Here is a 24,874-nt window from a genome sequence, read left to right on the forward strand (position 1 = left end):
GTAGGATGGAGGGTCGACGAAAGAGGGGGAGGCCTTCAACGAGATGGATTGACATGGTGGCTGCAATGATGGGCTCAAGTATAGCAGGGATTGTGGGGTTGGCGCGGGATCGGGCAGTGTTTTGTTCTGCTGTACATGGGGTCACTATGAGTTGGAAACGACTCAAAGGCACTTAACAACAACAACAACAACAGAATTTACCTAATATGCCACAATGATAGTGTTTAGCAACAATACTAGAAGCGTTTAAACAAAGTGACTGGAAGGAAATATTCTAAGAGATTTTCCCAAGAAGTTCTTGTTTTATGTTAGGGAGAGAATTAGATAAGTGCTTCAGGTTGAATTTGCTTGATAGCCAAACCTGAGATAGAGTTTATAGTGCAGAATATTTCTTAAAGAATGCTTGTGGAAGAAATGGGACATAAGCAAGATTGAGCAGAAGGAAAAGACAAACTGTGACGAAGGCCCAACAATAGCTTTGATTGGCTGATTTCAGGAAGAGTTCTGGTGCTGAAATTGGATTGTTTTCCTTAGACCTGGGTGGCCAAGATCTGTGTCCTCACATCAATCGTTACTGAACATAGGGATCCTGGGAAGGCGAATGACCTTAAGCAAGATAGCTCTCTGCACTGAGGCAACACCTGAATAGGACAAACTGCTAAAGGCTGTCTACTGACAGCATTCCCAACATTTAGGGTAACAAGCCCTTCATTGGCAAAGGATTTGGATGCCATAAGCATTGTCCACCAGAATAACCTATAAATTCCAGAGCCAATACCATGATTCTCTTATTATATCAAAATGTTTTAACAAAGTATTTTATGTTTAATAATTAAGTTGTCTTCCAAACTAAGCATGTAATATTGCATGTATTTAAGTGGACTCAATCCATGATGAAAGAAACCATTTTAGTGTATGTGTCAATCACTGATTTATGGAAGCATTTTTGTTGTTGTTGTTGTTTATAAATCTGCATGATAATCCCTAGTGCCAGATTTTACTTTTGACTAGCCGAGCAAGCTAAAATATTTATAAATTCACATGAAGCCAGATGGCTTCTCACTAAATATGCATTTGAATGATTTCTGTACATTATTTATTCCAAGAAATGCACAAAATATGCCGTCATCATAGTAGGGACTCCTAATAAATTTGTTTAAGAAAGGAATCAGGGAATAACAGGTGTCCAATGATACTATATTTTGGGTTGAGTCTTGATTCCATGTGTATTTGAGAATTACTAACAAAAGAATTAATTTACTTACTCCACAGCAGTCTCTAAAATACTAACAGTTGCTATCAAGTTGTTTCTGACTCATGGAGACCCCTTGTGTGTCAGAGGAAAGTTGTGCTCTGTAGAGTTTTCAATGACTATTTTCAGAAGTAGATTGCCAGACCTTTCTTTCATAACACCTCTGCATAGACTCAAACTTCTAGCTTTTTGGTTAGAGGCCAATTGTGTTGCCATTTGTACCACCAAAGGGGCAGCCTTGAAATATTAAGAATTTGAAATAAGAGGAGCTTAGCAATAATGACTGTCATATGAGAAAGGAGAGAGTTAATCTTTACAAAGATGATTTTTTAATAATTTCCTTAGGTCTCTAAAAATTCTAAATAAGAACACTGAATAGAATTGTTGATCAATATATTTCCTTGTGAGTGCATACTTGTGTATGTGTATGTGTGTTTTCAGACTGAAGTCACAGATGTGAATTTAAAATGAATATTTAATCATTGAAAATTTTTCTTGAACATATTTTGGTTGAGATAAAATAATTTTTATTTTATTTTAATTTTCTTAATTCATAGTTGTTCTTTCATTTAAATCTAAATTTCTTTCTAGAGTTTCCTGTTCTCTGCACATGTTTTTATGATTGTTGTCTCCCCACCTCTGCTTTAAATGTGGTTAAGCACAGTTATTTTGTAAACTATGCCAGATAATTCCATTAGTTGAAACCAGTGTGGGTTGGCTTGTGATCCTTGCTTTTCATCTTCAGTTGCTGTGCTTTCTTGTGTGTCTGATTAATTTTCTTTGCAGGCCATTGTCTTTGAAAAGCTATCTGTAGAAGTTCCCCTTGGCCTAGGATAAATGGGCCCACCTCCAGAGGCTTTGCATTTGCTTCTGCCAGGAGGCTACAGAGTCATTATCAATTGGGAACTACTTCCAACTTAATTCAAGACTTAAGTTTCCCTGGCTCATCAGGCTTTGCATATCCAGGGGACAAGTCTATAGTAAGCACTTTTGTGCCCCAAATGTATCACAGACTTTCTTTTATTTTTATATATTTTTCACACTCTGCTCAACACCAAAGTAGCCTTTTCTACCAATTCCTTTGGTTTAAGATGTAGGTTGGCAGAGTAACTTGTAGTTGATCCTTGCATGACGGCATATTTTGGAATAGGGTAAGGGGTGGCAGGTAGGAGGTTGTTCTAGCTTAATGTCACAAAAGATCCCCTCAAGGATTCTCTATCCTGAACCCCTGGGCTATCCTGCCATTCCTTGGAACCTAAGCCCAAATGCATCCTTTTGGCAAATGTCTCAGGGGGAAAAAAAAAAAGATTCCATATTTCACTTATTTCTCTGGGTCAAGGTTTATCTAAAAAATTTGGCTTGGGTATATTCCCTTATTGTTTTTCTTCAGTGTTTTAGTGATTGTCATTTTATTCAGCATTTCAAAAATAATCTATTATTCTTTTTTCTATGAAGCATCTGTTACATTCTTTATTATTCTGTTAATTTGATTTCCAACCTTTTCCCTAGGTATAGTATATTTTTATTAGTAGAAGGGCTGGTATTAGTAGATGGGATAATTTTATAATGGAGGAGAGCATGGAAATGTCAAGTTGAGGAGGGGGAAAAAAAGAAAGGAAGAGAAGGTAGACATGTAGACCCTGAACCCTTTTAGTCCATGACAAAGAAACTATAAGACAGGTAGACAATCCAGATCTAGCATATTTCCTGCTACAGAGATGGTGAACTACTTCAAATCTTTTACAGAGGAAGTCAGAGTACATGTAAGAAAAAAACAGGGTAGCCCAGGTACAGTTAACATTTTTTTTTTTTTTTTGAAATGACAAATTAATCTAGATAGTTCCCATAATTCCCTTGTAAAAATAAGGTCATTACTTAGAATGGATAAAGAAAATAGACTACTGTTACTCCCTATCTGACTTCAGTTTATTACACATACATTGAAAGTTAATTAAAGGCCAGGTACTTTGTTAAGCATGGGAATACTTCAGTACTTGGTCTCAGGGATCTTCCAGTCTACTAAAATCAAAACCAATCCCACCGCCATGGAGTCAATTCCAAGTCATAGCGACCGAGCTCAGGTTTCCAAGGCTGTTCATCTTTCTGAAAGTAGATTGCCCAATCTTCCCACAGAGCACCTTGGGGGTTTGAATTGCCAACTTTCTGGATAGCAGCCAAATGATGTATTACTGTACCACCAGAGCTCCTTTCCAGTCTATTAGATGACAAGAAATACAAAAAGTCATTGCAATAATTTGTTTCTAGAGTCACAACAGAGGGAAGGAAGGTTGGGCATTCCTACTTCCATAGTGATACTGCCTCGGAAACCCAAGGAGGGGGTCGCTGTGAGTCAGGCCGACTTGATGGCAAATAACAACAACAACAACAGAGTCACAATAAGCAAATTACAGGATGTCATAGGAACAATCAGCAGAGAGAACTAACAAAACCTATGTGATCAGGAAAGGCCTCTCAGGAAAGTAAGGTTTAAACTGAAATTTGAAACAAGAGTAAGAATTAGTCTTTGTGTTTGTATCTTTTTGTGTGGGATAGGGGAAGACAGGGTGAGCAGGTGATAGTATTTCAATATCAGGGAGAGCATTTATGAAGATTGGAAGGAGAGTGCTTAGTGCATAGATTTAAAAGAAACCTGTTATGAACTGTAGTGTTTGAAATAAAGAGTGAATTGGTAAAATGTCTAACTTTCAGGTTAATTTACAAACTTTACAAAAATGCTCAGTTACCTCCTTAGAAATTATAATTGTGACCAAAACTACAATCAATAATCTTTTCCAGAGAAGAAGAAAGAAAGGTAGGTGTGTGTGTGTGTGTGTGTGTGTGTGTATGTGTGTTTTGTAGTACAGATAACAATCCCAGTATTTGGCTACCAAATGACAAAGTTGACTATAGACTGTGATGAAAAGTAAGGAATAAGGAAAGCAAAAAGCAAAAAAAAAAAAAAATCCAGTGTTTTTCCATAGATCACTTCTTTGTAAATACTAAGTTTTAAGAGAAAGAGGTAATTTGTGTGATACTTTGCTTAACTTTAAGCAGCTCATATTCAACTGTGTAAAATTAAAGCAAGAGAGAACTAGAAAAGAGAAAGTACTCAAATTAATTAACATACTACACATTTTGCACCAGAACTTACTTACTTTGGACCTGAAAAAAAAAGTTGTTTGGATTTCAAAACTTCAATATTTAAGACTATAATCTATACTTTATTTAAAATGCATATTTCTAGGAAATGTTTTTGTTTACATGTTAATAGTTACTTTCATCTTGACAAGACTTTTTATCATCATCTGTATTGAACTAAAAATTTGCTATGTAGGTGGCTTTTTTATGTAGAAATGGCATCACATGTGACATTATTACATAAATCTAATGCAAAGAGCCAAAGAACATGTTTATATAGTTAGCTACACTGCATAAACTCTTTCTTTTATGATTCCTAGTAGAGGAATAACACTAGCAACAACAAGAATACTTACATAAATGTGTATTTTATAGCCCATAATCAGACATTAACTAAAGAAATAAAAGAATCTCCAAAGTTTTCAGTGAATAAAAACAAGTAGAATTTTCTAGTAAAGTTTAAGGCTCAACAAAGGACAAAGTATAAAAATTGGAGAGCATTTTAACCCTGTTCCCAGATCCCCCATTAACTGATTGTGATTGCATGAAATGAAAAGTCAAGATACATGAACCCCAAGGGCCACTGGGCAATATGAAGCTGGACAGGTTGACAGAATATACTAGAAAGCTTTTGGCAAATTGAAAAAAATAATGATACTTTCTATATAGGTGAAAATGTACTGCCTATTATGATTATGATAACTAGGAAAAGTTAATGGAATTAATAAAGGAGCATTTAGAGAATATATATAATTATCTATTTAGCTGGGACAAATATATCTTATTATATACTTCTCTGTTTCAAAGAAAAATTGTCTGTCTTTGATTTTTCTTTCTTTCATGATAATTAGATAGGTATTCAGCATTGAACACTATATTTCAAAGGTAATCTCAATAGGCTTACAAGTAAAAGTTTTATGTTTCTCTTTATAAAATGATACCTCTGTTTCAACAACTCACTTTACTCCATGTCTTTCTTGCACAATGTACAGTGAATTCATGTATAATTTACATATTCTTCTCACTTACAGAACACTGGCCAAAGGAGAAAGCAATCCTCCCTTGGTGTTTCTCTTCTTTGGTAACTATGACTTTTCTTAGATTACCTGTGGAATCTTGGATTGACTCTTTTCTGGTTGAAACCCTTATCTTTCCTGTTCATATTTTCCACTTATTTTTGCCACTGTAATTCCTCTCTCATGTCTAGTATTTATGACTTTGCCTAACAATTGTTAGTCTCAGAAAAAAAAGAATCCAAGATGAAGGGTAAATTACTTTAGTCCTGTCAGTTTTGTTTAATTTGTTTTACTCTGTAAAGCAATAATAGAGATTTTAATGAACATCATCTTAATAATTTCTCTGAATCCTCTGAAGAGATATAATGATCTCAATTATGTCTAAGCTCTCAATTTTTCATATGGTAGAGATTAAATAATTATTTCTGTTCTTTCTAAGGTTTTTAAAACTCCACAAGTAGCAAGGCTTGTTTTAAGTCATGCTATGTTCAAATATTCTTCTATAGTCAGTGCAATATAACCCTTTTCTCTTTCTAATTTACATATCTTTTTTTTTTTTTTTGCACAAATTTTATGCTTATTGAAGGCTACTTTATGGAGTATGTTATACTTTCTAATTCCAGAGCCTCCCCACCTCCCCAATTAGAGATACTGCCTTGTACTTCTTTTAGGGAGAAGCTGCATCCAATTTACCTTTGTGGTTTAGTTTTTCCCTAATCCAAGGCCTAACCCCATGGTGATTAGGTACTTAGCTGCTAACTGAAAGGTCATTAGTTCAAACCCACCATCAGTGGCAAAAAGATGTGGCAATCTGCTTCCATACAGATTACAGCCTTGGAAACCCGTGGGGCAGTTCTACTCTGTCCTACAGGGTTGCTATGATCAAAATCTACTAAATGGCAATGGGTTTTGGACTTAACCCCAGAAGCTACTGATTTAATTGATAATGATTTTAAAAGCTCCCAGAGTGTCTGATTTGTAAATAATTGCTACAGCACCAAATACTCTGTATAAACGACAAGTGCCGGTAATTCCAAACAATGCAAAAAACTTCTTAAGAGGTTAGACATTACTTAGAAAGAAGATGAAGAAAATAAAGTGATTAAAAATTGTTTGAATTATCCTTGAATGGAAGTTTAAAATGCTGTATGTAGTATTTAGTTTGCTTAATTGGTAATAGCTCCATCTATATTCACTTCACCTCTTTTCTAGACACTAGAAATATTTCCCTTACTGATTCCAGTCAACTCAATTCATTCAATCCAATTCAGTTTGGTTCAGTTTAGTTCAATTCGATTCAATCCAAAACAATTCAATTTATATCTATATGTGACAGGCACTGTGCTAGGCTGTTGGAAATGCAAACATAAGACATAGTCCCTGCTCTCAAGTTTCTCACAGTCTTGCAAGAGAAACAAGTTAATTCTATCTTCTGTGATAGCTGTAAAAGTAGGTGTTACATTCATATCGGGTTAACTTAGAGTAGTACTTAGAGTGCTTCAGTTTGTTTTATTTTCTTGCCTTTATATATATACACACACACATATATATAAGCAGGCAATAAAACATATATGTACCAAAAACACTTACAAATATAAATCTGTTTGGCCATCAAAAAGAAACACAAAAAGGTAGTAGTAGCCACCCTTGATAGACATCCGATAAGGGATGCTACCCTGATAAATCATCTCAAATGGATTTTGTGAATTAGTAACTGTCCAGACTCTATAGATGAAATGACCATCAACCTGCTTATAGAGAAAAGTAGAGAATGAATTAATAATTTAACTATGATTATGTTGCTGTTGTTAGGTTGTTGAGTTGTCTCCAACTCATAGTGACCTTACATAAAAGAAAATGAAACACTGCCCAGTCCTTTGCCAGCCTCATGATCCCTGCTATACCTGAGCCCATCATTGCAGCCACTGTATCAATCCATCTTGATGAGGGCCTTCCCCTCTTTTGTTGACCCTCCACTTTAGCAAGCATGATATCCTTCTCCAGGGAATGGTCCCTTCTGACAACATGACTGAGTTAGCCTGGGTTCTCTAGAGAAGCAAAACCAGTAAAGCTTATCTATATATAGAGAGAGAGAAAATTACCTTGGGAAAATGGCTCACACACTGAAGCTGGCAAGTCCCAAGTTCCTGGATCAAATGTCGAGCTGGAGGCTTTTCCCGACTCATGTAGCTGCAGGAGCTGATGAGCTGAAGGTTGGCAGACAGTATACCAGCTGTTGACTCAGTGGATGACAAATCCAACATCACCAGGCCGAATGGGGGACTGTTCACTCACAGACAGTTGTAGGCAGTACAACAGGATCTGGATCCACCAAAGAGTCTGTCTTTTTCCCAGGATGCCCATGTATATATTGGAAGTAGGCTACATCTCTAGGGCAACTCCCTTTCAATGGATTGGCTGCTCAAAATATACACATCTCATCTCATCATGAAAATAGCCACACCACAACTGCTTAAACCACTCAGACTCATGGTCCAGAAAAGTTGGCACACAACCCCAACTATCACAATAACCAAGGTAGGTGAAACGAACTCTGGCCATTCTCGTTTCCAAAGAGCATTCCGACTGCACTTCTTCCAGGATAGATTTGTTAGGTTTTTTTTAGCAGTCTGTGGTCCTTTCAGTACTCCTGGAGCCTTGTTTTTTGCCAATTCCTTCAGTGCACTTTTGACTTCTTCCTTCAATATCAGTGGTCCTTGATCATATGCCGCCTCCTGAAAGGGATAAACCTTGATCAATTCTTTTTGGTATAGTGACTCTGTGTATTTCTTCCATGCTCTTTTGATGTTTTCTGCATCATTCAATATACTGCCCATAGAATCTTTCAGTATTGCAACTTGAGGCTTAATTTTTTCCTCAGCTCTTTCAGCTTAAGAAATGTCAAATGCATTCTTCACTTTTGGTTTTCTAACTCCACGTCTTTGCATGTTTCATTATAATAATTGACTTTGTCTTCTCGGGCAGCTCTTTGAAACCTTCTGTTCAGCTCTTTTATCTTGTCATTTCTTCTATTTGCTTTAGCTACTCTCCATTCAAGCACAAGTTTCGGAGTCTCTTTAGACATACATTTTGGTCTTTTCTTCCTTTCCTGTCTTTTTAATGACCTTTTGCTTTCTTCATAGATGATGTTCTTGATGTCATCCACAATTCCTCTGGTTTTCAGTCACTGGTGCTCAATGCATCAAATTTATTCTTTACATGGTCTCTAAATTCAGAAGGGATATAAGCAAGGTCATATTTTGGCTCTTGCAGACTTCTTTAATTGTCCTCAACTTCAACTTGAACTTGCATATGAGCATTTGATGATCTATTCCACAAATAGCTCCTGGCCTTGTTTTGACTGAAGATATTGAGCTTCTCCATCCCTGCTTGCCATAGATCTAGTCAATCTGATTCCTGTGTACTCTGTCTTGTGAAATCCACATGTATAGCCACAGTTTGTGTTGTTGAAAAAAGGTATTTGCAATGAATATGTTGTTGGTTTTGCAAAATTCTATCATGTGATCTCCAATGTTATTTCTATCACCAAGACCAAATTTTCCAACTACTGGTGATTCCTTTTTGCTTCCAACTTTTGCATTCCAATCACCAGTGATAATTAACACATCTTGATTGCATGTTCAGTCAATTTCAGACTGCAGAAATTGGTAAAAATCTTCAATTTCCTCATCTTTAATGTTGGTGGTTGGTACATAAATTTGAATAATAGTAGTATTAACTGGTCTTCCTTATAGGTGTATGGATATTATCTTATCAACTATGATTATAAAAACAAAAAAAAAAAAACAAACCCACTGCCACTGAGTCAGATCCGACTCATAGCAACCCTTGTTTGGGTTTCCAAGGCAGTATCACTACAAAAGTAGATTGCCCAACCTTCCTTCTGAGGAGTGGCTGGTGGATTTGAACCACCAGACTTCTGATTAGCAATCAAGTGCCTTAGTCACTACACTACCAGAGCCCCCATGTATATATATAACCTTAAAATAATTAAATAATTTTATAAACCTGAGTAGATGTTGGCATCTCAGACAATGCTCAATTTCTCTTCTAAAGAACTTTGTTTCAATAGAAATCATTTAATGGTTTTTAAAAGGAGGAAAAAAGCAGAATATATGTAATTAGAAATTCTGGTGAATTATGTTTAAAATAATGATTCTCTTAAATTAATTTTCAATAAGATGAGCACATCAAAAATCAGAGCTTCTCCAGAACTTGGGAACATATTAATAACATCTTATATACAATGAAAGAATTACCTAGGGTAATTGAATAAATGAATTCACACTCCTCCTGACTATGATAAGAATTGTTTCAGGTGCATCAATTTGATTCATGGGTTACATGTCCTTTATATTCTCTCTATTGGAATCATGAAGGTAGATGTGTCAAGGTCATTTTTTTTTCTTTTTCACTTTGAAGCTATCCCTGTAAATATTTATGAAGAAACTAGTATAAAAAGATAAATAGCACACACACAAGTGAAGATTGGGATAAATAAGTCATATGAACCCAAAATAAGGGAATTCAGAAAGAACGTAAATAAGCTCATTCGAGGAGTATTAGCACATATTGTAGTGCTTAAGGCACTTAACTGCTAACAAGAAGGCTGGCAGTTCAAACCCACCAGACACTCCTTAGAAGGAAGGCTTGGCAATCTACTTCTGTAGTGGTACTGCCTCAGAAACCCAAGGAGCAGTTGCTATGAGTTGGATCTGACTTGACAGCAGTGAGTTGTTGTTTTTTGTTATGTATGTGCAGAAGTAGTCTGATAAATCAGATGAAAATATAAAGGCATAATCATTGTTAGTGTCGAGCAATTCAATGGATCATGAAGGTTGGTCAAAAGGAAAAGGTGAAGAAATAATGTAATTAATAAATATGTCTTGACATTTTGAACAAATGAAAACAACCAAGTGTAAAAGGAAAAAGAAAAAAAATATATTAGTCACATATTCCTTAGAGACACTTTGTCCTTATAAGTTAGAAAATTTTCTTGAAAAATGCAAATGGTCTCATTAATGACTTTTAAAAATACGAGATACATGCATACATGCATACAAAATACAAAATAACATGCATAGCCAAGATGTCTATTGCCTCAATGATTGCCACAGAATAGAATTGAGAATATGAGATAATCTTTCATTGCTCTTCACTTCTCCCTTCTGTTTTTTTTTTTCTCCTTACTTGGAAATCAAAAACTCAAAAGTCTTTAGATAACTAGGTATCTCACTTTAAGCATACTTAACATAGTGCTTCTGAACTTTCATGCAAATCACAACAAATAAATAATAATGTAGTATGTTCCAAGTAGCATTTATATTAGAATCTTCAGGAATGCTTGTTATAATTGATTTTCTTTGGCCCTAATCCTGATCTACCAAATGAGAAATTCAGGGAATGAAGGCCAGGTTTCTATTTTCTTTACAAAACTCCTCAGGTGGTATCTGTTCTCACTCAAGTTGGAGAAGATTACCACTTTTGTAATCAAGTTTTATTTTACCTACAATAGATGATATAACATGTTTTCTGTGCTTATGAGAGTCTCAGTGCTGGGAAAGAGCAGAGTTCATTCTAGAACAAGTGATCAACTCTAGGTAGAAAGTAGTTTTTATAGAAATGTATGAGTAGTGGGGAAGATATTCTATGTATTGAGGGAAATAATTCTATGTAAAGATTCCCTTCAGCATCCTTTACGACAGAGAAGGAGGTGTGTCAACTGGATCCTTTACTTCATTTCAGCCTTTTCCTCTCCTTCCTGCAGATATTCAGGAGGTACTTCACGGCCCTTAACCCATTACCCAGAATAATATTCTTAAAAGTGTCCCTGAAGAACTAAGAAATTGTTGTGTTGTTGTTGTTGTTATGTCCTGTCAAGTTGGACCTGACTCATAGCAACCCCTCCTTGGGTTTCCAAGGCAGTATCACTACAGCAGTAGATTGCCCCATCTTCCTTCCGAGGAGTGGCTGGTAGGTTTGAACCGCCAGCCTTCTGGTTAGCAGTCAAGTGCCTTAGGCACTATGTTAGCAGAGCTCCCTCTTTTTGTGTAGCAATATTTAATATTTTAGGTTATTATTAGTATTATAAGGAACTCTGGTGGCATAGTGGTTAAAGCATTTGAATGCTAGTTAAAATGTCAGCTGTTTGAACCCACCAACCACTTAACAGGAGAAAGATGAAGGCAGTCTGCTTCCAGAAAGATTTACAGCCTTTGAAACTCTATGGGGCAGTTCTACTCTGTCCAATAGGGTTGTTATGAGTCAGATTTGACTCAATGGAAGTAGGTTTGGTATTATGGTTTCCTTCATTTTTTATGTTGTTACCTTCCCACTTTTTCCAGTGAAATTTATTACTGATATCATTTCTTTTTAAAATAATCATGGGACTTTCAAACCCATAACAGGAATAGTAGCTTTGAAAGCCAAAGCTTTCATTTATAAGAGCCCTTTTTGACAAAAGAAAAAGATTTTGATAATCAGAAAGAAAAGTCCTAAAAGCAGTATGTCAAATTGATGTTTCAAACAGGAAATTGGAAAGACAATGCAAGATATTGTACCAAACCAAAACCAAACTCACTGATATCAAGTTGTTTCTGACTCATAACAACCCTACAGGACAGAGTAGAACTGTCCCATAGGGTTTCCAAGGCTGTAACCTTTATGGAAGCAGAGTACGGTAATCTCTCTCCTGCAGAATGGCTGATGGGTTTGACCTGTTGAATTTTGGTTAGCAGCTGAGTGTTTTAACCACTGCACTGCCATAGCTCCTTGCAAGATATTATAGGAGCCAGTTTTTCTTTAATGGTTGAAGAGATACACACACACACACACACACACAGAGGATCTTTTCCCCCTTAGAGAGAAGTAAGAAAGGAGATCATGAAAAACAGACCTATTAAATGTCTTGAAGAAGGCTTAAAGCCTTGCCTCCTCTCCCTGTTCCTCTAGAGTTCAAGGTTTAGAAATCACAGCTTCTTTTACTGAAATCTGAGAGAAGAGAGAATTTGTGTATTACTTCTCAGGGTATAACAAAACCAAAACCCAAACTCACTGCCCTTAAGTTGATTCTGCTTCAGAGCAATCCCCTTTGGGTTTCCAAGGTGGTTAATATTTAAGGAAGTAGATTGCCCAGTCTTCCTTCTGTGGAGTGGCTCATGGGTTTGAACCACCAACCTTCAGTCACATCCCTTAGACATTATGCCATCAAAGCTCCCAGGGAAACTGTAAGCCTCTTAGAGAAGACTGTTACCTAGTGTGGTCTTCAGCTCAGAGAAGCACAGAGGAAGTCAGGTACCTAGGCCAATGGGCATGCAGATGTGACTGAAGGTGTCTGACTTTCAAACAAGGAGAATGCAGAATGCGTGGACCATGTAACAAGAGGCACCCAAAGGATGGCAGACATCAACAGTCATGGCAACATGTAGTGATAAAGAGCATATAATAAGAACTATATCATCCAAATTCCAGGGGAGGACAGAGATGACAATGAAACAAGATACCTACTTCTCCAACTATGTCAAATCAGTATGGAAGTCCTCCATCTGACACTTAAGGTTATTTTTGTTGAGAAAAATGTATAAGGACTATGAATTCAACTGAGCATTTGCTTCAAAAAGAAGACAGTTTTTGAACAACATGTTGTTGTTGTTGTTATGTGCCGTCGAGTCAGCCCTGACTCATAGCGACCCCTCCTTGGGTTTCCGAGGCAGTATCACTACGGAAGTAGGATTGCCCAACCTTCCTTCCGAGAACAACATATAAATATGAAATATATATGTTATATTAAAACTATAGCCTCTGGAGATGAATTTGAAGGCTGAAATTTATGTTTTAGGGATAGTAAGATCATCCAAAGGAAATATAAAGTTAAAAGTCAGATAACATTTCTTTCTGGAATTTCCATATTATCCCATTGTTCAGTGGATCAAATTAAATTGCATATATAAAAAGAAATGTCCCATGAAGTAAATGGAATGTGAGTGCCAGAGGAATTATGGGCAGAAAAATAACATCTGCTTGGACTTTAGAGTCATGTATGCCTGGAATTGATTCTAAATTCTGCCACCTACTAGCAAGTCTGAATTTCTCATCTAGGACCTGGGGATAATATCTACCTTTCAGGTCTGTATAAATCACAAATGACAAAATGTATATAAAGCACTTAGAATAGTGTCTGACACACAGCAATCACATAATCTTAATTCTTATTTTTCTTACTGTTCTGGTCATTATTGTTTTATGAATTTGTATTTATAAAACTTATTGTCTTGGATTCTTGTCTGTGATCCTTATGGCAAAAATAAGCACAATGGTCTAAAGAAATCCTTGTTATATATTGAGAATATCTTCTCATAAACATAAATTTGTAGTCATTAAGTAGGGAAAATTTACATTATTTCTATTGGTAGCACTCTATATGATGTAGGTTTCCACTATTTGTATAGACAAATTCTACCAACAGTTACTCTTTTCCATCTTCTGTTACATTGGCTCCTGAAAGATCTAGGTAGCTTGTATAGTTCTTTTATGAACCTCAGATGTAACTGAACCCATTTCTACATTTATCTATTAAAGAAATGACTCATGAAGGTATGAATGAGTAGGTGATCAATTGATGGAAGCAAATAATCCTATTGAAACATTTACTACTTATTTTTGATACATCCCTTTTAAAGAGACTGATTAGTTCCCTTTATGATTTTACCCTTGAAAGCACACACTCTTGTTCTTTGTCATTGTTGCATGACATTCCATTTGGCACTCAGCTTATTTTTAGCCCAACTATCAAAGAATTTTTCAACTGGACTGTCACTACACTTGTACATGAAATTCTGTAACCTGAAGAGAGGACAAGGGGAAGAAGAAACTTCTACCAAATGGGGAATTATAAATCTAGACCTACTCAAACTTGTACTGGTAATTATTCTTATTTCTTTAAATGCAATATGATTCAATTACAGTTACAGATAGCTAACTTTTTTTGGTATATGTCTTAATTTTTACACACAGGATAAGACAGCATATTATGTGAAAGTGCTGTGAAGATTACCTGATCTAAGTTCTTTTTTTTTTTTTTCTGACAGAACTACAGAAAACTATTTTTTAAAAAAATTATATTTGTCTCTTGGTATAGTGTTAATTTTTTTTAATACATCTGAATATAAAGATCTTAGAATTGTATCCTAAGTATCTAGTATTTAAACATTAAAAACTCTGTCTAGCCACTAAAGATTGCTATAATTAAAAATCAACAAAATAAAATGAAATAAGCCAAATATATTCTTCTATGTAAATATATTATCCAGCATCAAATGGGTTCTTAATTACTACATTTCAATATGATAGCATTTTAAATATAAATATTTACATTTTATACTCACAATCAGTAATTTAAGTATTGTAGAGTTCAAAATAAAAGGCAGACTTTTGATTACTTGAATGTTATGATCTGTGTCTACATCTTGCAAAACTCTGCTATGAATAAATTCCATTTATTCTTCTTTGGCAGATGAATGGAAGAAAAAAGTCAGTGAATCTTATGTTATGATAATAGAAAGATTAGATGATGACCTACACATCAAGGAAAAGGAACTTACAGAACTGAGGCATATATTTGGGTAAAGTTGTCAGAGTTATTTCATTGTATATGTAACCCTAAAGTGTCTTCATTATTCATCCTGTTTTTAGATGTACCTCTTTTAAAGACAAAAAATAATAATAATCACCTATATAACCTCAGACATAATCAGTTATCTTCTAAGCCTTGGAATGCAAAGTTATTTCTTCTTGACTGAGTATATAGTTTCCAAATGCAAACAACTCATTTTCTTAAAATACAACATGCATCACTAAAGTTTATGAAAAGAGAGGACTCTAAAGGCTGATGTTTGAATGCAAGCTTTACCGATCTAAATAATCTTCTCTGAAATTATGTTACTCTTATAAACCTTATCAGCAACAAACAGCAATGCTTTTCTTCCCAAATGATGGTAGCAAATTGGCCACACTGTTCTCTACTAGGATACGTCTAATTTTAACAAACTCTCTAGACTCTTGACATTGAAAAGCTGGCCCTTAGTGGAACTGAGTATCATTCTGCCCCTGAACAATCATATAACAACTTGTAATATTGGCTTAGGCTTTTAGTGAGCTTTGTTCCATCATAAGAAGAGAAAATTAATCTGGGATAGAGTCACAACCTCAGAAAACACAAAATGTTCAAAAAAGGGGGGCAGGACCCTTATATACACAAGCAACCCTCTGGAGAAATTGAATCTAACATTGAGAAATGAGATGCATTTTGGAGGGTCAGTGAAGGTAGCTGCCTGACTGAGGAAAAGTTCTATACAGGCCAATTATCTGTGTTCACTTTGAGCTTGTGTCTCTCATGTAATACATTTGCGAAAAGGAACTCCCTCTATTTTACCTAGAAAATATGTGTAAAGCAAGGACCAAATGACATTGTATTTTTTCAGAAAAGTTCAGATATAATAAACATATAAAATTCACATATCAGGCAAATAAAATCATCCATGTATAATATATTTTATATGAAATTTGTGAGTAGAGTTAATAAAGCCCTTACAAGTGTTTAATTTATGGTTTGGGAAATGATTGATTCTCTGTGTTATTTCGCCCAAGGTGATGAACTCAATACTGAGATACCACCAGGCTGACTTACAAATAGTATTACGTGCTCAGGTGTGGGAAAATATTTGACATTCTTATAGAGACATTCATGGCACTTTAGTATAGCAGATTTATATATGCCTATTTTTTGTTGTTGTTCAGAAAGAAATGTGAATATAAAACTTAATCATGAGCTCTCTAGCTCTTATTAGCTCAGAGATAAATATGCTGAAATGAAATATAACTAGAGAAGGAGATTTTCCTCAACTTTATAGAGCCAAATCCTTTTCTTTCTTTTAGAAAATATTGTCAATATATCAAGCCTGGCTTAAATTAGACATATGCCTTTAATTAGGCAGTGGGCTTAGAATGTAGATTTTTCTCCTTCCTTATAAGCACTATCAGCTTTCTATAATCCCTAGTGTAGTTGACTTCCTACATTTTCACTATACTCAATAAATGTGACCTCCTTTTCACTGATTAGTGTTAGGGGTGAGAGGTAGATATCAGCATCAGGGAGCTTACATTTCAGAATTTAAGTGCTGGCTATAAACAGGGTATTGTTCCAGACACATTAAATACAAGGCATCATTTAATCCTTACCATGAATTCTGGCAGACAACGCACTAATGATTAGAGACGTTGTGACTTCTTGTGATCAGTAAGTGCTGGAACTGTGATTTTTGGTGAGGTCTGCTTGACTCCAAAGAGAATTCTTCCTACCATATAGCCTGCTTCCTCCAAGCGTTCATAGTCAAGTAGAAGGGATAATCACATGTGTAAGTAATACTCATAGAAGGCAGACTATGACAAGTGCTGTAATGGATGGAAAAATAAGATGATTTTCAAATCTAAAAAGAAGGTTGTGGGTCTTGATTTATTCACCAATTATGAAAAATATTCCAGACAAAAGGTATAGGTAAACAAAGGAATGTAGGCAAGAATGGTGGAAAGAAAATCTAGGGGAGGCAAAAAGAAAAAAAATGCCTCGACTCTCTTATCTACATTGTGTAAGAAATCTATGCCTGCCAGTGTCAGGGTTTTGTTTTCAGACAAATGAAGTTTAAAACTCAGTTTCTTTCTATTTATAAGCTATGTATCTGGATATATTACTTAATCTCTATGAGTTTCATTTACGTATGTAAAATAAGATTGATAATAACTGCCTCATGGGCTTTTTACAAAATGATGTAAATTAAATGCCAAGTAGGCACTATGCTTATGGAATTCCTTATATATGCTACTTCTATTCACTGAAAAGGTGCTCTGGTAGCATAGCGCCTAAGGCACTCAACTGCTAACCAGAAGGCTGGCGGTTCAAACCTACCAGCCACTCCTTGGAAAGAAGGTTGGGCAATCTAATTCCATAGTGATACCACCTCGGAGTCAGGGTCAACTCAACTGCACATAACAACAACAACATTCACTGAAAGAGAGTTTCCACAATATAATGCAACATGGTTTCTTCTGTCAGCTCAATTACACAACTTTCTTGGCAAGATTTTTGCCCACAATATAGTTTAGAACAATATAGTACTAAATTTAAATAAGACGGTAAGACTTAAACCATTATCTTGCTTACACCAATTCATAGCAACATTAGTATTTATAATTTGGTGTGAGAAAAGAGAAGAGTGTGACTGTAATGTTCCTTCATATTATATAATTCTCAGAACTCTGCCCTAGGCACCTGTGACTCTTTTTCCAGATGATGTTATCTATAAAGTTGCATTGATTTATAGCTTTGGATATTTGTGGAAATAATGGATGAGAGGCAGAAAGAGATGAGAAAAAAGAGAAATCAGAAGGAAAAAGAAAGACAGAAGTGGTAGAATGGAGTACCATTTTCTGATAATTACTTCCTTGGTGCTGCTTCTGATCTTTATGTTTATCAGTATGAAAACACTTAATATATTTGCCTATGTACATCTCTGTCTTGCCTGCTAGTATATATACTCATGATAGGCAGCTTCTTTGTCTTATTTGGCCTTATTTATATTTGTATTTATTTGTGACACCTATTTGTATAGCATTCTGTTAGATCCCTTTCTTTGAAATGGGGATAAGTAGGGATCTCTTCCAGTAGGCTGGCCAAGTCTTCCAAATTTCTTGGCATAAATAGATGAGGGCTCCAGTGTTGCACCCATTTGTCCAAACATCTCACTGGGTATTCTGTCAACTCCTAAAGCCTTGTTTTCACCAGTTGTTCAGTGCACATTGGACTTCTTCCTCAATACCATTGGTTCTTGATCATATGACACCTCCTGAAATGGTGGAATGTCGACTAATTCTTTTTGACAAAGTGACTCTATATATTCTGTCCATCTTCTTTTAATGCTTCCTGCATCATTGTCCATTGAATTCTTCAATATTGCCACAAAAAAAAAAAAAAAAAAAAGAAAAGAAAAGAAAAAGAAAAACATGGACTGCCAGTGGGTCAAAGCAGACTCATAATGGCTCCCTAACCCCATTGGGTTTCCAAAGCAGTAAATTTTTAAAGAAGTAGGTTGCCCAGTCTTCCTTCTGGAGTGGCTGGTGGGTTTGAACCACCCACCTTTTGGTTAGCAGTCAAATGCCTTAGGCATCGCACCACCAGAGCTCCTTTAACATTGCTACTAAAGGACTGAAATTTTTCTTTCTGTCTCTCAGCATGAGAAATGCAGAGAATGTTCTTCCCTTTTGGTTTTCTAACTTCGGGTCTTTGCACATTTTGTTTTAATACTTTATCTTCTTAAGCTGGCCTTTGAAGTTTCCTGTTCAGCTCTTTCACTTCATCATATCTTCCATTTGATTTAGCTCCATTCAAGAGAAAGTTTCAGAGTATCTTTTGATACCCATTTTGATCTTTTCTTTCTTTTCTGTCTTTTTAATGACCTTTTGCTTTCTTAATATATGATGTCCTTGATGTCATTCCACAACTCGTCTGCCCTTTGGTCATTGGTATTCTATGTGTCAAACCTGTTCTTCAGATAGTCACTAAATTCAGGTGACATATACTCAAAATCATATTTTGGCTCTCAAGGACTTTTTAAAATTTTTTTCAGCTTCAACTTGAACTTGCCTATGAGCAATTGATGACTGTTCTACGGGTGGCCCCGGGCCTTATTTTAACTGATGATATTGAACTGCTTTATCTTCTCTTTCCACAGATGTAGTTGATTTGACTGCTGTGTAATTCATTTGGCAAGGTCCACGTGTAGAGTCTTGGTTTATGTTGTTAAAAAAAGATATTTATTAATGAATAAGTCATTGGTCTTGAAAAAAAATTTTCTGAAAATAATTTAAAAATGACTGCAGCAGTAAATAGACAGGAAACTGACAGAAATTCTAGCCAGATTCAGAAGAAGATATGATGTAACAAAGGATAGATTGCAGATGTCAGATGGAAATTGGCTGAAAGCAGATAATACCAGAAAGATGTTTACCTGTGTTTTATCAGCTGTGCATTTGACTGTGTGGATCATAACAAATTGTGGGTAATATTGCAAAGAATGGTAATTCCAGAACACTTAATTGTGCTTGAGAGGAACTACACATAGACCAGGGGCAGTCGTTCAGATAGAACAAGGGGATACTGCATGATTTAATATCAGAAAATGTATGTACCAGGGTTGTATCCTTTCACCATACTTATTAAAATTGCATGCTGGGCAAATAATCCAAGAAACTAGACTATATGAAGAACAGGGAATCAGGATTGGAAGAAGATTTATTAGCATCCTGTGATATGCAGATGACACAACTTTGCATGCTGAAAGTGAAGAAGACTTGAAGCATTTACTAATGAAGAACAAAGACTACATCTTTAAGTGTGGATTACCCCTCAGCATAAAGAAAACTACAATCCACATAACTGGACAAATATACAACATCATGATAAATTGGAGCAAAGATTGAAGTTGTCAAGCATTTCATCTTATTGGATCTGCAATCAAGGTCCATGGAAGCAGCAGTCAAGAAATCAAATGATATATTAGTTGTTGTTGTTAGGTGTTGTCGAGTTGGCTCTGACTCAAAGCAACACTATATGCAACAGGATGAAATACTTCACCGTCCTCACAATTTTCATTATGCTTGAGGCCATCAGTGAAGCCTCTGTGTCTATCCATAGCCTTGAGGGTTTTCGTCTTTTTAACTGACCCTTTACTTTACCAAGCAGGATATCCTTCTCCAAGGAATTGTCACTTCTGGCAACATGACCAACCTGAGACAAAGTCAGGCTGTTCTCTCTTCCAATGAGCATTCCTGTTGCACTTCTTCTAGGACATATTTGCTTGTTCTTCTCACAGTTCATGGTATTATCAATGTTCTTCACCAACAGCACAATTCAAAGGCATCAATTCTTTGTCTTCCTTATTCATTGCTCAGCTTGGATATGCCTGAGGTGATTGAAAACACCAAGGCTTGGGTTACGTGCACCTTAGTATTCAAAGTGATATCTTTGCTTCTTAACATTTAAAGAGATCTTTTGCAGCAGATTTGCCTAGTGCAATATGACATCTGCTTTCTTGACTATTGCTTCTATGGGTGTTGATTGTGGATCCAAGTAAAATGAAATCCTTGACAACTTCAATCTTTTCTTGACTACTTATATGATGACTTTCCATCTGCAACATTTAAAAGTCTTCCAATTAAATTATTTTGTTTAAAAATATTTCCAAGTCATTTAGCTTTAATTATGTTTTGATAAATTGTCAAGGTCACTTTTTACCTAATTAATCAGTAATATGATATTGAACTCCCATGAGGAGACTCTAGAGAGAAGTTATAATTTCTAATGTCTTGATATGATTATCAATATAATGCAGAATTAATCTATTATTTTCTCATTTCCAATGTGTTTTGTCATTGAATAGCTATACTTTGGGTATTAATAATAGTCCTTGCTTTCAAAGAGGAGCTTTGGTGGTGTAGTGCCTAAGGCATTTGACTGCTAACCAGAAGCCTGGAGGTTCAAACCCATAAGCCACTCTAGGGAAGGAAGCCTGGGCAATCTACTTCTGTAGAGATACCACCTTGGAAACCCAAGGACGGGTTACTATGAGTCAGAATTAATTCAATGGCAGTGAGTTGTTTTTTTTTTTTTTCTTTTGGGGGGGGTTGCTTTCAAAGTGGTTAGATTTTATCAGTGAACAAAAATTGTCCACAGAGAGTACTCTTTCATAGGAAAGCAGTCACTATTTATGTCTTCTATTTAGAGGAAACAGAAGAAGAAAGATAAGAAAAAAGAAAAATTAATGAGGTTTTCTAGAAATTACCTTTCCTTTTTCCATTACAGCATCCTCTGGGCACAACTGCATTTCATCCTCCAAATGAAACAGCTTCCAAATATCTACTTCTTCAGAACTATAAACAACTATGAAATTTAACTATCACAAAAGAGAAAGTTTCAGAAACATTGCAGCCTTACCTTATCTACGAACAAAGGAAATTAAAAAAAAAAAAAAAAATCAAGATCCTAGGTAGGAAATTGAGGGCAAAAATGTCATCCTATAAAGTTAAAATAGAGTAAAAGTGTTATTTGGTATATTTGGGTAATACATTTTATCCATTAGCAACAAAACAAAACAAACAGTAATAACAACAAAATAATTCAAGCCAAAAACCACACAGTCTACCTCTTATTTTTCCTTGAATAATAAGTTTATAGCAATATCTCATAAAAGCCTTCTGAAGGAACTTGATCTCAATCTCTCTCTTTCTGTCATCTTTCACTCCTCTTCCCTCTTTTGTCCACCCTTCTCCATTGCCTATATTTTCTCTTCCTCCTTTCTTATCCTCTTCCTCAAGCAAAACAATGGAAAAATCAGTATCAATTCTTTAGTAAAAATAATTATTATGTTGTTGTTGTGAAGTGTTGTCAAGTCATCTCTGACTCATACTGACCCTTTGCGCAGCACACAAAACACTGCCTGGATGTTCACCAGCTCCATGATCCATACTATACTTGTGCCCATCGCCACAGCCACTGTGTCAATCCATCTCATTGAGGGCCTTCCCCTCTGTCATCGACCCTCCACCTTACCAAGCATGACATCCCTCTCCAGGGAATGGTCTCTTCTGACAACATGACCAAATTGGGTGAGACAAAGTCTGGCCATTCTTGCTTCCAAGGAGCATTCCAGCTGCACTTCCTCCAGGGCAGATTTGTTAGATCTTTTAGCAGTCCATGGTACTTTCAGCATTCTTCACCAACACCACATTTCAAAATCATTAACTTTTCTTTGGTCTTTCTTATTCATTGTCCAGCTTTCACATGCATGAGGTGATTGAAAATACCATGACTTGTGTCAGGTGTACCTTAGTCCTCAAGGAGGCATCTTTGCTCTTCTTCATATAGTCCAGATTCTTGGATTATTTGCTCAGCATGCAGATTTAATAAGTATGGTGAAAGAATACAATCCTGATGCACTACCTTCTTGATTTTAAGCCATGCAGTGTCCCCTTGTTCTGTTTGACTGACAGGCCCCTGGTCTATGCATAGGTTCCTCATGAGTACAATTAAGTGTTCTGGAATTCCTATTTTTCTCAGTGTTACCCATAATTTGTTATGATCCACACAATCAAATGCTTTTGCATAGTTAAAAAACACAATAAACATCTTTCTGGTATTCCTTGCTTTCAGCCAAGATCCATCTGACATCAAAAATGATAACCTTCATTCCATGTCCTCTTCTGAATCCAACTTGCATTTCTGGAGGTTGTCTGCCAATATACTGCTGCAACTGTTTTTGAATAATCTTCAGTAAGAATTTACTTGCATGTGATATTAATGATATTGTTTGATAATTTCCACATTCTGTGGGATCACCTTTCTTTGGAATGGGTACAAATATGAATCTTTGGCAAGGTAGCTGTCTTCTAAATCTCTTGGCATAGCCAAGTGAGTGCCTCCAGCGGGGCATCTGTTTGTTGAAACATCTCAATGGATATTCTGTCAATTCCTGGAGGCTTGTTCTTTGCCACTTCCTTCAGTGCAGCTTCGACTTCTTCTTTCAGTACCATTGGTTCTTGGTCATATGCCATCTCCTGAAATGCATGAACATTGACCAGTTCTTTTTGGTACAGTGACTCTGTGTATTCCTTGCATCATCTTTTGATGCTTCCTGCATCATTCAATATTTTGCCCGTAGAATCTTTCAATATTGCAACTCAAGGCTTAAATTTTTCCTCAGTTCTTTCAGCTTGAGAAATGCCAAGGATGTTCTTCCCTTTTGGTTTTCTAACTCTAGGTCTTTGCATATTTCATTACAGTAATTGGCTTCCTCTGCTCTAGCTGCTCTTTAAAATCTTCTGTTCAACTCTTTTATCTTGTCATTTCTTCCATTTGTTTTAGCTACTCTCCACTCAAGGGCAAGTTTCAGAATCTCTTCTGACATCCATTTTGGTATTTTCTTCCTTTTTCGTCTTTTTAATGACCTCTGGCTTTCCTCATGGATGGTGTTCTTGATGTCATCCCACAATTCCTCTGGTTTTCAGTCACTGGTATTCAATGCATCAAATCTGTTCTTTAGATGGTCTTTAAATTCAGGAATTCAGGAAGGATATATTCAAGGTTATATTTTGGCTCTTGTGGACTTGTTTTAATTGTCTTCAACTTCAAGTTGAACTGGCATATGAACAATTGATGTTTTGTTTCACAATCAGCTCCTGGCCTTGTTTTGGTGGAAGATATTGAGCTTTTCCATCACCTCTTGTCACAGATGTAGTCAGTCTGATTCCTGTGTACTCTATCTGGCAAAGTCCGCGTGTATAGCCACCATTTGTGTTGTTGAGAAAAGTATTTGCAATGAATTAAGTCATTGGTCTTACAAAATTCTATTATGCAATCTCCAGCATTAGTTCTGCCACCAAGGCCAAGTTTTCCAACTACCGGTGATTCTTGTTTCCAAATTTTGCATTCCAGTCGTGTGATAATCAACACATCTTGATTGCAGGTTCGGTCAATTTTGGACTGCAGAAGTTGATAAAAGTCTTCAATTTCCTCATCTTTGGCTTTGGTGGTTGGTGTGAAAATTTGAATAATAGTAGTATTAACTTGTCTTTCATGTAGGCATATGGATATTATCATATCACTGACGGCATTGTACTTCAGGATAGATCTTGAAACATACTTTGTGATGAGGAATGTCACACATTGAAGCTAATATTTATAGAAGGTTTATAAGTGCTAATTCATTTAAACCTAACATTAACTTTATGAGAAAACAATCCACTGCAAGTGATTCAATACCATGCTCACAATCCTTGCTACGTTTGAGCCCATTGTTGTAGTCACTGTGTCAATCCATTTTATTGAGGGTCTTTGCCTTTTTCACTCACCCTCTACTTTAACAAGCACATATCCTTCTCTAGGGACTGGTCTCTCCTGATAACATGTCCAAAGGATGTGAGACAGTCTTGCCGTCTTTCCTTCTAAAGAGCATTCTAGTTGTACTTTTTCCATGACAGATTTGTTTATTCTTTGGCAGTCCATGATGTATTTAATATTCTTCACTAATACCACAAATCAAATGCATTTATTCACTGTGGTCTTCCTAGCTTTCACATGTATATGAGGCAATTGAAAATACCATGCGCTTGGGTCAGGCGCACCTTAATCCTTAAGGTGACAGCGTGCTTTCTAACATTTCAAAGAGGTCTTTTGCAACAGATTTGCACAATATAATAAATCATTTGATTTCTTGACTGCTGTGTCCATCCACACTGATTGTGGATACAAGTAAAATGAAATCCTTGACAATTTCAGTCTTATCTGTTTATATGATGTTGCTTATTGATCCAGTTATGAGATTTTTTTTTTTTTTTTTTTTTT

The 24,874-nt window shown here is 35.9% G+C and overlaps 1 protein-coding gene across 1 annotated transcript in view; it reads left to right on the forward strand.

Moving 5' to 3' along the window:
* LOC103204430 (serine/threonine-protein kinase TNNI3K) overlaps positions 1–24,874 on the forward strand; it is a 661,050-nt gene that overhangs the window by 30,137 nt on the left and 606,039 nt on the right. Inside the window, exon 4 of the mRNA XM_042782150.1 lies at positions 14,939–15,047. Within this exon, the coding sequence (XP_042638084.1) occupies positions 14,939–15,047 (109 nt within the window). The remainder of the gene's footprint in view (positions 1–14,938; positions 15,048–24,874) is intronic.

The sequence above is a fragment of the Orycteropus afer genome, unplaced genomic scaffold, assembly GCF_000298275.1.
Source record: "Orycteropus afer afer isolate SDZICR_OR568_19922 unplaced genomic scaffold, OryAfe1.0 scaffold00248, whole genome shotgun sequence".
Taxonomy (NCBI): domain Eukaryota; kingdom Metazoa; phylum Chordata; class Mammalia; order Tubulidentata; family Orycteropodidae; genus Orycteropus; species Orycteropus afer.